This window comes from Corvus hawaiiensis, chromosome 1, assembly GCF_020740725.1.
Source record: "Corvus hawaiiensis isolate bCorHaw1 chromosome 1, bCorHaw1.pri.cur, whole genome shotgun sequence".
Taxonomy (NCBI): Eukaryota; Metazoa; Chordata; class Aves; order Passeriformes; family Corvidae; genus Corvus; species Corvus hawaiiensis.
The window spans coordinates 36,996,466-37,009,564 of NC_063213.1; the positions used below are offsets into that span (position 1 = coordinate 36,996,466).

The 13,099-nt window shown below is 44.3% G+C and overlaps 2 protein-coding genes and 1 long non-coding RNA gene across 4 annotated transcripts in view; 2 read left to right on the forward strand and 1 right to left on the reverse strand.

The window, feature by feature from the left end:
• Positions 1-1,197, reverse strand: part of LOC125334382 (collagen alpha-4(VI) chain-like) — a 69,612-nt gene extending 68,415 nt beyond the window's left edge. The window contains exon 1 of the mRNA XM_048321193.1: positions 24-1,197. Within this exon, the coding sequence (XP_048177150.1) occupies positions 24-1,197 (1,174 nt within the window). The remainder of the gene's footprint in view (positions 1-23) is intronic.
• A 1,891-nt stretch (positions 1,198-3,088) lies between these two features.
• On the forward strand, positions 3,089-4,078 carry LOC125335132. Its single transcript, XR_007207351.1, has 2 exons — positions 3,089-3,298; positions 3,727-4,078. It is a non-coding gene; the product is annotated as an uncharacterized LOC125335132 (long non-coding RNA).
• A 4,209-nt stretch (positions 4,079-8,287) lies between these two features.
• CAPN7 (calpain 7) overlaps positions 8,288-13,099 on the forward strand; it is a 33,197-nt gene continuing 28,385 nt past the window's right edge. For both annotated transcript variants that reach the window (XM_048300710.1, XM_048300727.1), the window contains exons 1-2: positions 8,288-8,479; positions 12,456-12,564. In XM_048300710.1, the coding sequence (XP_048156667.1) occupies positions 8,378-8,479; positions 12,456-12,564 (211 nt within the window). In that variant the 5' untranslated portion in view covers positions 8,288-8,377. The remainder of the gene's footprint in view (positions 8,480-12,455; positions 12,565-13,099) is intronic.

A 13,099-nucleotide genomic window follows, 5' to 3' on the forward strand; every position in this document is an offset into this window, starting at 1 on the left:
ATGATCACACAAAGCCTGAGTACCCCAATGAGTTTTTTGATGCATATCTTCTAATATTCTCCTAGTGAGTGGCTTATTAAGTAACTGTCTCCCATCAGGGAGTTTCCATTTTCCAGACTGATCTTGTTCTCCCCCTCTCTTAGGTAATTCCTTTTCTTCTTCTTCACTAAATTTAGGGATTTCCAATTCTTCCCTCTCTGGGGTCAAGATTAACGTAATTCGTTTAGTCCCATTTTCTGCTGCATCTTTGGCTTCTTGATCTGCCAGATTATTCCCTCTTATTTCTGGGGTCATCCCTTTTTGGTGTCCTTTGATATGCACTACGGCTATTTCTTCAGGCAGTTCTAATGCCTCCAAAACTTCTGAAACAAGGCCTTCATGTATCAGTTCCTTCCCTTTTGAATTTAGTAAACTCCTTTCTTCCCAGATCTTTCCAAAGGTATGTATTACCCCAAAGGCATACTTTGAATCAGTATAGATGGTCCCCTTTTTGTGTGCTAAATGCTCCAGTGCTCTCTTTAGAGCGTATAATTGACAAGATTGCGCCGACCAATTTGAAGGTAGCTTTCCTTTTTCGATGGTCTGCATATTTATCCCATCGACTAAGGCATATCCTGACATTCTTTTTCCTTGCAAGCATCTGGATGAACCATCAACATATATTCTTTCCCCTTCCAAGAGGGCTTGTTCTGCTAGATCCTCCCGAACTTTTGTTTGGTATTGAATAATTTCCAAGCAATCATGTGCCAGGTCATCTTTTGGTTCCCCATACAGGAATTGGGCCGGATTAAGGCTTTTGCTCATTTCTATGGTTAAATCATTACTGTCAATCAGAATTGCTTCATATTTTAATATCCTGGAGTCTGTTAACCATTTTTCAGCTCTTTGATTTAGGACATTTCGGACCGCATGGGGTGTGTATACAATCAGTTTACTTCCAAAGGTGAGCTTACGGCTCTCCTCTACGAAAATAGCAGTAGCTGCTATGGCTCGAATGCATACTGGCCAGCTACGGCTTACTGGGTCCAATAACTTGGATAAATAAGCTATTGGTCTTCTCACCCCTCCCCATTCCTGGACTAAAACACCATGAGCTACTCCATTCTCTGCATTCACATATAAATAAAGGGGCTTTTCTAGTGAGGGTAAGCTCAGGGATGGTACTGAGGCCAGTTTCAACTTCAGTTTTTGGTCCATTGTATATTGTCTCCTACTGTTAATTTTTCATATAAAAATTTTACTGCTTGTGTATATCCTTTAATCCATAGTCTGCAATATCCCAGTAGCCCCAGCAGTTTCCTAACCTCCTTCTTTGAAGAGGGAGGAGGGAGGGATAAAATCCCTGTAATTCTTTCAGGACTTAGTTTTCAGCTACCTTTGCTTATCAGGTGGCCGAGATATTTTACTTCTGATTCCACAAACTGTAATTTCCTTTTTGATGCCCTTAGTCCATTTTCCCCAAGAAAATTTAGAAGTTTTATAGTAGCTTCTTTAACTTTAATTTCAACTTCTCCTGATATTAGAAGATCATCCACATATTGGATAATTTGTATTCCTGGGGGAGTGGGGAAGGTTTGTAGTATTTCTCCCAAGGCTTGCCCAAATAAATTTGGGGCCTCACAATACCCCTGTGGTAGTTTAGTCCATCTTAATTGGTTCTTTTTCCCCGTGTTTGGATCTTCCAATTCAAAGGCGAAAATATTCCGGCTTTCCTCTGCCAGTGGGCAAGCCCAAAAGGCATCTTTAAGATCCACCACACTAAACCACTGATGTTGAGGTGGAATTTTGCTTAAAAGACTGTAAGGATTAGGAACCATAGGGTAGCAGGCCCGTGTTCTTTTGTTTACTTCTCACTGGATGCTCAGTAAAAAAGAGACTCCTTGAAATAAAGGGCTCAAAGGAAAGTGTTTCCCTTTGGATGTGTTTCCCAAGGGATGTGTGAAATGCAGGATTGCCGAGTGACAGTGTGCAGAAATTCAGTCATTCTTTCTTTGTGGGAACTGCCCTGGAGAAGGAAGTGAGTGCAAAAGCCCCACAAGCCCTACAAAAGCAGATCCAAACAGGCTGCAGAGCAGGGATTGCTGGATGCAGAGTGGGAATTCTTTGTTCTTCTGGTGCATTGAAGCAGTTGCCATTAGGATTTTATTTGGTGATGCAGTCTCCTGAATTCCTTCTTGTCGGAGTGCCCTTTTTGGGGAAGGGGGCATCACTTGTGGAAGAATTCTCAAGTATCTTGGTTTAGGTAAAATACAGTAACTAGAGTATTTTTTATATTTTTTAGGAAAAAGTAGTGTGTAGACTTCCTTCGGAATAAAGTGCACTTGTTTAAATGTTTGAAAATCCCTATGTTGTGTGTGTCTGTCTGTGAGCACTCCTGTGTTTTACAGAACACGCTGCAGACTGTAAATAAAACTGCCAGAAAGGTGTTTAAGTCTTGTGGACTGAATGTACCATTGAATGGGAAAGTGAATAAATTATTAACCAGCAGTTGCTAAGTGGATGCTTACTGCAAATATCCGAAATCTTTGTGGTGTTTGTGTGCAGGTTTCAGCTGGAGTTGCCCTGGCATTGCCTCACAGAGGGGCAGGATTGCTCCCCAGCAAGTTCTCCAGCCAGAAGTCCCTCTGTATCCAGATTATTTTTTAAAAAAAGTTTCGTTTATCTTGGCTTTTTCTTTTTTTTCCTGCCCTTTCCGGTTACTTTGTCTCTCCATGTTCTTATTTTACAGATGAAGGCCTCCGCAGCCTGGCCAGAGCCGCAGCCTCCTTCATCTGCCGCTCCCTCACTTGCTGCTCTCGTGCTGGCTTAGGAATGTGATACAAACCCTGCTAGGCAGGAATTGTTCCGGGCCTGCTCTGTTTAATCCGTGCCGCTGCAAGCAAAGCTGCCCCTGCTCCTTTAGGGGAGCAATCGCTGCAGCCCGGCAGGAAAAGAGCCCCAGGAAAAGCTGTCCCCTTTCAAGGAGAAGCGCTGGGAGCAGAGGGGAGAGCGGGCAAAGGGAGCGACAGCAGCTGGGCGGGCGGGTCCGCATCAGCGCTGATCCCTCCGCGGGCAGGATCGCATCACAAATAGTCCCTCTGGGGATCACTCCGCGGTCGGGGTCGCATCACCGCTGATCCCTGCGCGGGCAGGACCGCATCACAAATAGTCCCTCCGGCGGATCACTCCGCGGGCGTGTCGCATCACCGCTGATCGCTCCGCGGGCAGGACCGCATCACAAATAGTCCCTCCGGCGGATCACTCCGCGGCCAGACCGCAGCACCGCGGGTGCCTCCGGCGGATCCCTCTGTTATAAATGGTATTGTGATGTTGGCTTTTCGCATGTTACGTCATTGTTATGAATGGATTGTGATGTTGGTTTTTTTCATGTTCCTTAATGTTAGAAAAGCTTTGCCTGGGTTCTGTAATGTAATGCTGTAGAATGTCTGTAGTTTGGGTGGTCAGTTTGGGAACGATGGGGAGGGTCTTCTCATTCCTGGAAAATCTTATCAAAAGAAAAGAACCCGAAACCAGACGGAATGGAGCCAAGGAAAAAGATAAGACTGATAAGATGATACTCAGCGACTCCAAAGAATTAATGAATTCTGCATGATGGTGATGAATACGAAAAAAGCGATGTACTTTAAAAGTGTCTTTTCCTTTGTTTTTTCCTGAGTCCAATACAGAGCTGGTTTCTCGGGGACCCACCAGGTAAAAGTTCCATTACTGACTTTCTGTCTCTTACAGGGAGTATTTCCTGCTTCGTTGAGGAAATTGTTCCCGCTGCGCCAGAGACACTCCTCTCCTATCGCTGTTGAGCTCAGTACCCACCCTGCTGGTCTGTGTTCTCCCCTTATCCTTGTCCGATTCCACTTAAGGAGTTCCATTGGGCTCAAGCTACTGCCTTTCCATGGCCATTCCTCTGTCATCAGAGGCCCTCCACAGACGCAGCAGTTGGTTACATTCAATTCCTTACCTATCCTTTCCCCTAATTCCACAAACAGGTTTTTTTTCTCAATTTTGAGATTTCATTTTCTAAATTTTTGTTTGAGTTTCACATACATGTCTTGAATTGGGGTCGATACAGAGTTAGATTGTTGTGCTGGCTTTGCCTCTTTATTTACTAGTTGTTCTTTTACTAAGCTTGAGACTTTATTCCCAACAATATATGTGAAACAAATCCATCTTTCTCCTTTTGGACATTTACTTCCCAACCTGCTGTGAAAAACAAGGTTCACTCTCCTGTGAGAATTTAAAAAGTTTAATATAAAGACAATAAGAGACACATAAAATAAAGCAAAGAGGTAACGGCCGGGTGCCTTGGCGCTCTGTCAAGAGCACACCTGATGCTCAGGGATAGTCCTTTTTTATACCATTTTTACTGTCTGTTCTTTATGCATATTCAAACTTTTCCAAGAGCTGTTCTGCATGGCCCCTCCTTGGTTCCGCCTTTTTAGAGCATGCGTATTCTTCTGCCTTGCGGTTTTATTTCTTTTGATTCTTGGGCTTGGCTTCACCAGGTGGGAGTTGATAGTAGCGTGGGCCTCTTAATTCCCCAGACAGTCAGGGCTGATTGCAGCTTTGGGCCTCTTCGTCTCTCCGGGCAGAGCGGTGATAGCGGCTCTCGGACTCTCCTGGCCACCAGTTCTCCGGGCAGAGTAGCCTTTGGGCCCTTTTGTTCCCTGGACAAAGTGTTGATCAGCAGCTTCTCGGCCTCATCCTCTGTTCGCTTGGAGGTTATCTTACTTGCTCACACTTGCTAATATTCTTGCTAAAAAGAAAGAAAACTACATCCACACAGCAAAAGCATTTCTAACATTATATAATCTCTACCTTAATACTTGCGAGAAGCCAATATTACGAGATATGTTTATAACAGTAGCGATGGAGGAATTCACAGACCAGATCATATCAAAGGTTTGTATCTTTGGGGTTTTTTCCTGGGGGAAAAAAAGAAAGGATTATAAAGCATTAAAAGCTCTGCCTATAGTCAAATGAAAATAGGTATGGCAATAAGCAAAATTTAGGTAAGAAGCATGACCAACATGCAAATGCCTATCCCTACAACATATATTTGAAAACATGAGGAGAAGAAGTGGCAGAGAAGCAAGAATCAAAATCAGGAGGCAGGAAGAGGAGCTGGGAGACAGCAAATTACAGCATTATGTGAGACAAAAGGAAAAGAGGGATGAAAGCATCTTCAGAGCAAGGAAAAATGAGAATGAACTGATTCTGTCTTGTTAGCAATGAGAAACTATGACACAGAAACAGAGACCTGAATTTCTTCATCTGATACTGCCTCTGCAAAAACACATGAGCTGGAGGGAATAATATTAAGATAACATACAGGAGCTATGATCTTCTCGGAGAATATTGACTGCAAAAGGCAGGCAGGAAGGAAAGAAAGCAAGCATTAGATGAGATTAGGAAGGAAGGCACTTAAGGTATGCAAAAGGTGGGAAGTAAGGGATACGCAGAGCAAATATCACCAAAGGTAAGAGAAACTGAGGCAGAGGAGGACCTGGATGTGGAACTGGGATTTGTGAAAGTGGAAAAAGGGATATAACAATCTCAGTTAGTGGAAGTGATTTTCTGCACAATATTTTGGGAGGCAAGAGTTAACCGTACAAAAATTTAAATGTCTGGGATACATCAACATCAATTGAAAGAAATTATTCTTCCTCATCTAGGAAGAAAATGGGCCAATTTTAATATCTGGCTCCAAAAGTAAAACACCACTACAAGCAAATGGCAAAAATTGGTATGTATGAAGTCTTAGCTGCAGTCATGACCTCACTAACTTACTGTACTTTTTTTGTACATTTAAACGCCTTTTGTAGAATTTTACAGATTAGTAAGAAACAGAAACACATAAGCCATTTATTATCTGAAGAGGACCAACCACAGTGACTATCAAATAGTGAAAAAATAATTCTTCTAAGTGACATTTTTGAATCCATTTAGCTAGAAGAGATCTTGGCTTACATTACAGTGTAAGTGGTTTTGGCATGTAGATTTAAGTAAGGAACAGCATTATCTATGGTTCTGCCCAGTTCAGCCTCCTTTTCATCATGTGTGTCACTCTGAATACTTCAGACTTGTATTTGATCCATAAATAGTTTAGTCTGAAGCCATGATACAAAAATTAATTTTAGGCTATACATGTTACGCCACTGTGTCTCAACATCAAATTGAAGCAGACCTTGACTGGAATTCCTTCATTTTCATGGTATCATTAGGTAAATATGGAACAAATACAGCTTTATTCAGTAAAACCTCTTAGTGTAATGTGGATCTTTCCTGTGCTCAGACAAAAACCACAAAATGTACTTTGAAAGAAGAAGAAAACTCAAAGCAACTAACCTCATAAGGAGCACAGCCAAAAAGCAAAGCTATGAAGAATACAAGAACTTCACCCTACATAGCAGATCAAAAGACCCAAGTTCCTTTCTGCACTAAACCTTACTGTATTTTATATAAATGCAGTCAGTAAAGCACAAAAGGGATAAGGAAGAGAAGAAGATGGAATGGGAACACTTAACTTTGTACTTAAGAAAATTATAGGAAAAATAATACCTTTTAGTATTTCAGGAACTAGTACTCCTGCATTTAGCTGCATCTCTTACTAAATCTATAATCAGAAAACAGGCTGAAAAGACACACTCATAAGAGAGAGCTGCATAATAACTTGCCAGACAGTATTTTTATATCTCATGAAAACAATGCCTTGCAATAAGCTGTATTTTCAGGCAGAAATAAAAGCCTGTAGAATCACAAAACTGTCCAGGTAAGAAGGAACCTTGTCCAACCTTCTGTGGGAAGAAGAGCATAGATGAGACTAGCACCCTGTCTAGACCCTCTTGAAAACCTCCAGCAATGTCCCCAGGGAGGCTGTTCCAATGAGCGGTCGATGCTTCCATAAAGACTTTCTTTCTTATATCAAGATGAAACCTCTCCCAGTGCAACTTGTTCCCATTGCCCCTTGCCATGTGGCTCCTTGTGGAGGGGCCCCCCTCAGATTTCCCCTAACTTCCTCTTACGGTAAAAAAAAAAAAAAAAAACCCCACACACAAAAAAAAAACCCAACAAACAAAAACAACCAAAAATCCTGAACATCCTAGCTAAGCAATCTAGGTTACAAAACTGCTAGGCTGATTTTTTTGTTTTAACGAGGATCAGTACAATACACCTGGGGTTTTTGTTTGCTTTCCACTTTACACCTAGATGACAAACAGGTGCACACTGAAAACGCTTTCCTTAAGGGTAGAAAACACAGCCTCAAGGGGATTGACCATGACCACCTCTATCAAAAAGTGAGAAATGAAAAAAACCCAACCCACTCTGTTTTAAAACACCGCAGAAGCCCCCCTGGGCTGCACCTGCTCCCTTCACCCGTGACTGACAACGATGGGAGAGAAGGGATGGAAGAGAATCCAGGGAAGTGATTCTTCACCTGTACTCGGCACTGGTGAGGCCACACCTTGAGTGCTGTGTCCAGTTCTGGGCCCCTCAGTTCAGGAAGGACATTGAGGTGCTGGAGTGAATCCAGACAGACAAGGGCGATGGAGCTGGTGAAAGGTCTGGAACACAAGTCCTGTGAGGAGCAGCTGAGGGAGCTGCAGGTGTTTAGCCTAAAAAATGGAGGCTCAGGAGAGAACTTACTGCTCTCTACAACTCCCTGAAAGGAGGGTGTAGCGGGTGGGGGGGGGGGGGGGGGTCTGTCGGTGACAGGACAAGACGACGTAGTCTTAACGTGTTCCAGGAGAGAGAGGCTCCGGTTGGACATTAGGAGGAATTTCTTTAAACGAAGGAATGATTTGACATTGGAATGGGCTGCCCATGGAGGTGGTGGAATCAACGTCCCTGGAGGTGTTTAAGGAAAGACTGGACGTGGCACTTAGTGCCACAGTATGGTTGACACGGTGGTGTTCGGTCACGGGCTGGATTCGATGATCTCAGAGGTCTCGAGGATCTCCAATCCAACTGATTCTGTAATTCCGTAGTGCTGTATTCGCCGCCCCGCGCGCGCTCGCCCCTCACAGCGCCGCACGCAGCCGCGCGCCACTCACGCCGACCGCTCCACCGCCCCCGCGCGCCCGAGCACGCGCAGTGCGGCCCCGGGCGGGGCGGCCGCTGTCAGGGCGTGCGGGCGTGGGCGTGCGGTGGGCGCGGCCAAACAAGGCGGATCGGCCGCGGTGAGAGCCGGTGGGCGCGGCCAGATGCGCAGCGGGGAGGGTACGGGGGCGTGGCCAGACATGGGGGGCGCGGCCGACGGGCGCGGTGGGGTCAGGGAGGCGGGGGAAGCGGCTGAGCGGGCGCGGGGCTGCCGGCGGTGGCGGGTATAGGGACAGGGTGGGCTTCGACGGGAGCTGCCGCCGGCACCGGGAGGGTGCCAGTCATGGACGCCACCACGCTGGAGCTGGACGCGGTGAAGTTCGCGCAGCTGGCAGTGCAGCGGGACCAGAGCGGGCGCTACCAGGAAGCGGTCTTCTACTACAAGGTACGGCGCGGACACGCCGGTTCCCTCGGGGCGCCGGTGTCCCCGTTCCCTCCCCGCGGGCCGCATGGTGCTCTTGAGCTGCCGGAGGGTTCGCGCTTCCTCCTTCGCCCCCGGAGGGCCGGAGAGGGGTGTTCAGCACCCCCGCGGCCCGGCACGGCCCTGCTGGCGGAGAGAGACGCGCTGGGTCAGCGCGGCCGCCCCCGCCCTCCCCCGGCGGGTGTGCCCCGGGGACGAGCTGCTTGGCCCCGGGAAGGTGAGGCGGTGCCCGCCGAGACGGGAGCGGAAGGCCGTGCGTGCGCGTCGAAAGTTTGTCAGTCTCCGGAGGAGCCGCGTCCTTCAGGGCGGGTTGTGAAACGCCTTTTCCCTGCGTCTTGTTTTTAGGTGGGAACGAGCGCTGTCCGTGCGCTGATGTTTACCGACAGGCTTAGGGGTAGCACTGCAGGTACTCTGCTTGAAAAACGGGAACGGGTGCTTCTTCCAGCTGCTGGAGACACAGCCCCTTCAGTGCTTCTGGGAAGATTCATCGTAACCTAAATACATCTCTGCCCCGCTGGTTCTCCACTTTCATTCCTGGTCTCTCCCCAGGCCCTGCCAGGCCAGAAAGACTGACCAGTTTTATGCTGGCAGTGTAAGCGCTGGACATTTTGGAGAACCACAAGTGGGCATAGTGCTGCTCCTGGGTGTGCAGCTGAGAGCAACGCTGTTGTACAGTCATCAAGTAAATAGAGAAGTCTGTGGTGAAATACAAGATGCTCAGCAGTAAGACAGCTTCAGCTCACAAGCTGTCAGTGACAGGTTTTTAACCTCGTGTGAGTATTCTTTCCGTTAGGGATCAGATTTTATTTTTTCAGTACAGTTTCAGGCTGGCTTAGCTAAGGCTATAATGAGGTTGATTCAGTGTCTTGCTCAATACCTGTAGGCTTACTACTGGTATCTAGTGGTTTTTGTGCAACCATTAGGCATTTTTCACCTGTGCAAATTGTCTCATTTTGTTGTTTTATGTGTCTTAAATTTACATTAAAGTTCCATATCCCATTAACTTCTCACCTGCGAGAAGGGATCTCTTTAAAGCCTCTGTTTGTCCTTATCACAGTAATCATTCCACAAATTCCATTATCCTGACAAAGTCATTCTCTTCCATTAACTTGTTAAGGGATCTGTAGTTGGCCTTTTATTTCATACGTACAAGGTATCTGTGAAATGTTTAAAAAGCATAGTGTTAATATCATGGTGACCTATGCGTGTAAGTGTGAAAGAATAGGAAGAAGTCTAGAAGAGTATTTTTTTTTTTTAACCCAGTTTTTAATTTTGTGTGGGCTAAATTTATATATGTAAACCGTATATATGCAAAAGTTATAGTTACCCATAATAACACTGATAAGCTCTATGTTCATCAACAGCAGTGTGTGTGCATGGTCTGATAACCATGTGCAGTTCTGCTTTAGTACTGTGTATTTCTGTGTTTATCTGGAAGAAATTATTCAGTACTATTCAGGATGAAAACATCTTTTTGTGCAAATAGTCGCTCTTGTATGCTTTTGAACAGTGTATGGAAAACCTTTTTCACATACTGTATACAGGTGATATTCTTGCTAAGTGGAAAAATGCAGCCCTGGCAGTCTTGGTGCACTTGAAGCTACACGAGACAAGAGTGTAACCTAGATATGATTGGCTTTCCAGATGTTGCCTGAAGAATCACTGCCATGTTAGATTAAACAAAATGGTTACAAAATGGCATTTATTATTTCAGGGATATTTTATGCTCTTTTTTTTTTTTTTTTTTTTAGCACAGTGCAAGCTCTGGCCTGTCACCAGCTGTCTTATCAATCGCTCTAAGCAGTTCAGAGCCCACTGGTGCAATTACTAAGCATGTGGGAAAGCTTGGGTGCTGAACTGGCTTCTGCAGGAACTTGACCTTAAGGATGAAATATGGAAAATGGTACAGTTGTTGCCATAGACAACTCCAGAACAGACCTGTGTGAATGGAGATCCTGTGGCTAGCAAGTGCTCTTTGCTTTCTGCTACCGTGTAACTTTGATAGATGCCGACATGAGTGCTGTATGTGAACTAGCTTAGGGCAGCTTGGTAATTTATGCTGCTCTGCAGTAATGTTAGGATCATATTTGGACACCAATGACTTCAGAAAAACTGCTGAAGGCTGTTGCTAAGTTTGGCTGTTGACCAGCCATTAGCAGCTTGCAGACTGATGATCAGTAGTTAGTAGTGTGACTGTGGGATGCTACTCATGACAAAGAACAGTAGTGACATTGGAGAGATCATAAATGCTAAGTCTGAATGTCACATCCATCTGGTCACTGGAAACAGCTGGCATGCTGGCTCCACAGGCACTCGGTCAACTGCTTCAGTCCTTTGCAGGTTTGATTTATAGAAGACTGTTTCTGTTATGTTTACATCTTAAAACCAGGCAAAACAATTGTGCTTGAAATCACAAAAACAACATCAATTATACACTGGTTTTGTAGCACTGGTTTGGAAATCCACATTTGTTCTTTGCATCATATGTTGACCACATACCTTTGTAATACAGCACCTGTTTCGTCAGTCTGTACTTGCAGTATGTCACAGACAAATATACCCATCCCTTGAGCACGTAGCTGTAGTGCACTTTTTTCCCCTGCAAAAAATAGTTGTGTGCTAGACCTTAGCGGTAGTTAATTGCTATATATAAATGGTACTTCTGCTTACCTTTCAGTGGCTGTGGATGTTTTATGTGATGTAATATGGAGATGGATGCTGGCAGGGAGCATGCAGTACTTGGTTCTGTGATGTTTCTCAGAGAAAATATATCCTGATAACAAATACAGGCTCTATCAGGATCAGTTTTAAGCCTGGACAAACTAAACAGATGAATATGCGACCAAGTTGCTAAGCTTGACAAAAATAATGGCCATAAAACATACAAAGGACCCCTGGCCATGGATCTGTGCTTGCCCTGTGCAGGGCAGCCTCTGAGCACCATCTCTGTGAAGCAGCTCTCTAGTTACTATTCTGCTTTCTGCATTCCCAGCCTGCCTGCAACACGACCACCTCCTCTCCTCTTCTGCTGCTGGGAAGGCGAGCACTGCTACAAAAGTGGGGGGTTTTCCCTTGTCAATAATGAGGACAAAACAAGGTTTCTGTCCTCATTTTTGTGGGGTGACAAATGTTGATTCTCCATATGGTTCTGAGACTCTGTCAGCTCTGGCTATTTATTGCAACCCTGCCAAACCTTACACGTCTTTCATAAATTCAGTGGAGGGATATACAGCGCATGCAGCTGAAGGCGTTTTTTCTTAATAGATTTGTACAGTATGGAAAAAGCCTTAATGTGGGTAATGTACTGTGCTTCTGAGCCAGAGGCCTGCACTCCCTCCTGGAAGGAGACTTGCATGCAGTATTTTGTATACATGCAAACATTTAAAAAAACAAGTTTGAAAAGGTAGGAAACCTCACATTTGTAGACTTTCCAGATTTGATAGCTTTATCTGAGTAGTAATAACTAAAAAAAATACTTTCTAAACAAAAATTATTGGTGTCTGATTTTGAAAAGCTTTTATATTTGTTTACTTTCATTATTACCAGATTAAATGCAAATGACTGGAATAGCTACTGTTTTTTCGTAACCTTAAATCCTCAGCTTTAAAACCAAACTAATTTCAGTGCATGCTTGAAAAGTTTTACTTAAAATCTCCTAATTTCATACATTATGATATGAACAGGCCTAAGATCTGGTCTTACAGAACTGAATGTTTTTATAGTCTTACAGGTTGTCCCAGATGTGAGAAATTAAACGTGATCTAGCTGATAACTTGAAACATTTTCTTTTGAGCAGAATTTCCCTGCAGCCACTGAGTATTTTTGCAGAAAGCAAAGGGCTTGCTTTCATGCGACTCATGGCTGCTGTAGACCCTCTGTTTATGGTAAGTAATTTTCTAGGCAGCAAACATTAACTTTGTCTCAATTCTTCTCCATGCAGGAAGCTGCACAAGCCTTGATTTATGCTGGAATGGCTGGGTCCAACTTGGAAAATATTCAAGAAAAAATAAATGAGTATTTGGAGAGAGTTCAAGCTCTCCATTCAGCAGGTGGGTAAGGAGTTTTCTAATTAAACCACTGCTTAAATTAATTGAGTGGAAAGTTGTTTGCTGCTGTGAAATACACATCAATGGTGTTTGCTCTGTTTTTATTATTCTAATTTTCTTGTCCTTTGTGAGGAACCACAAATACAATGAGCACATCAGTGCTTTGAATTCTGATACATCATAAATTAAGTGGAGACTGACTTTCTAAGGACTTGAGTGTGGGTATTCTTTGCTTTTAAATATTCTGAGGAGCCACATCTGCAGAGCAGACATGAGAAAGTAATTAAATATGCACCAAAAATTGATCAGGAACAAGTCAAAACTGGCATCTAAGCCTCAGCTGCATGATGGATTTGAAGCAAGTGGGTTCTGGTATTCATGTAGAATTACTAGCTTTGAGAGGGCAAAGGAGCTCTCATAAAGGTTTCCTTGTTTGATCTAGTTTCCATGTTCTACTTAGACCAAATTCTCAAATTTTTGCATACCTGCAATTCTCAGAATCATAGAATCACTTGGCTAAAAAGGGACTTCAGCAGGC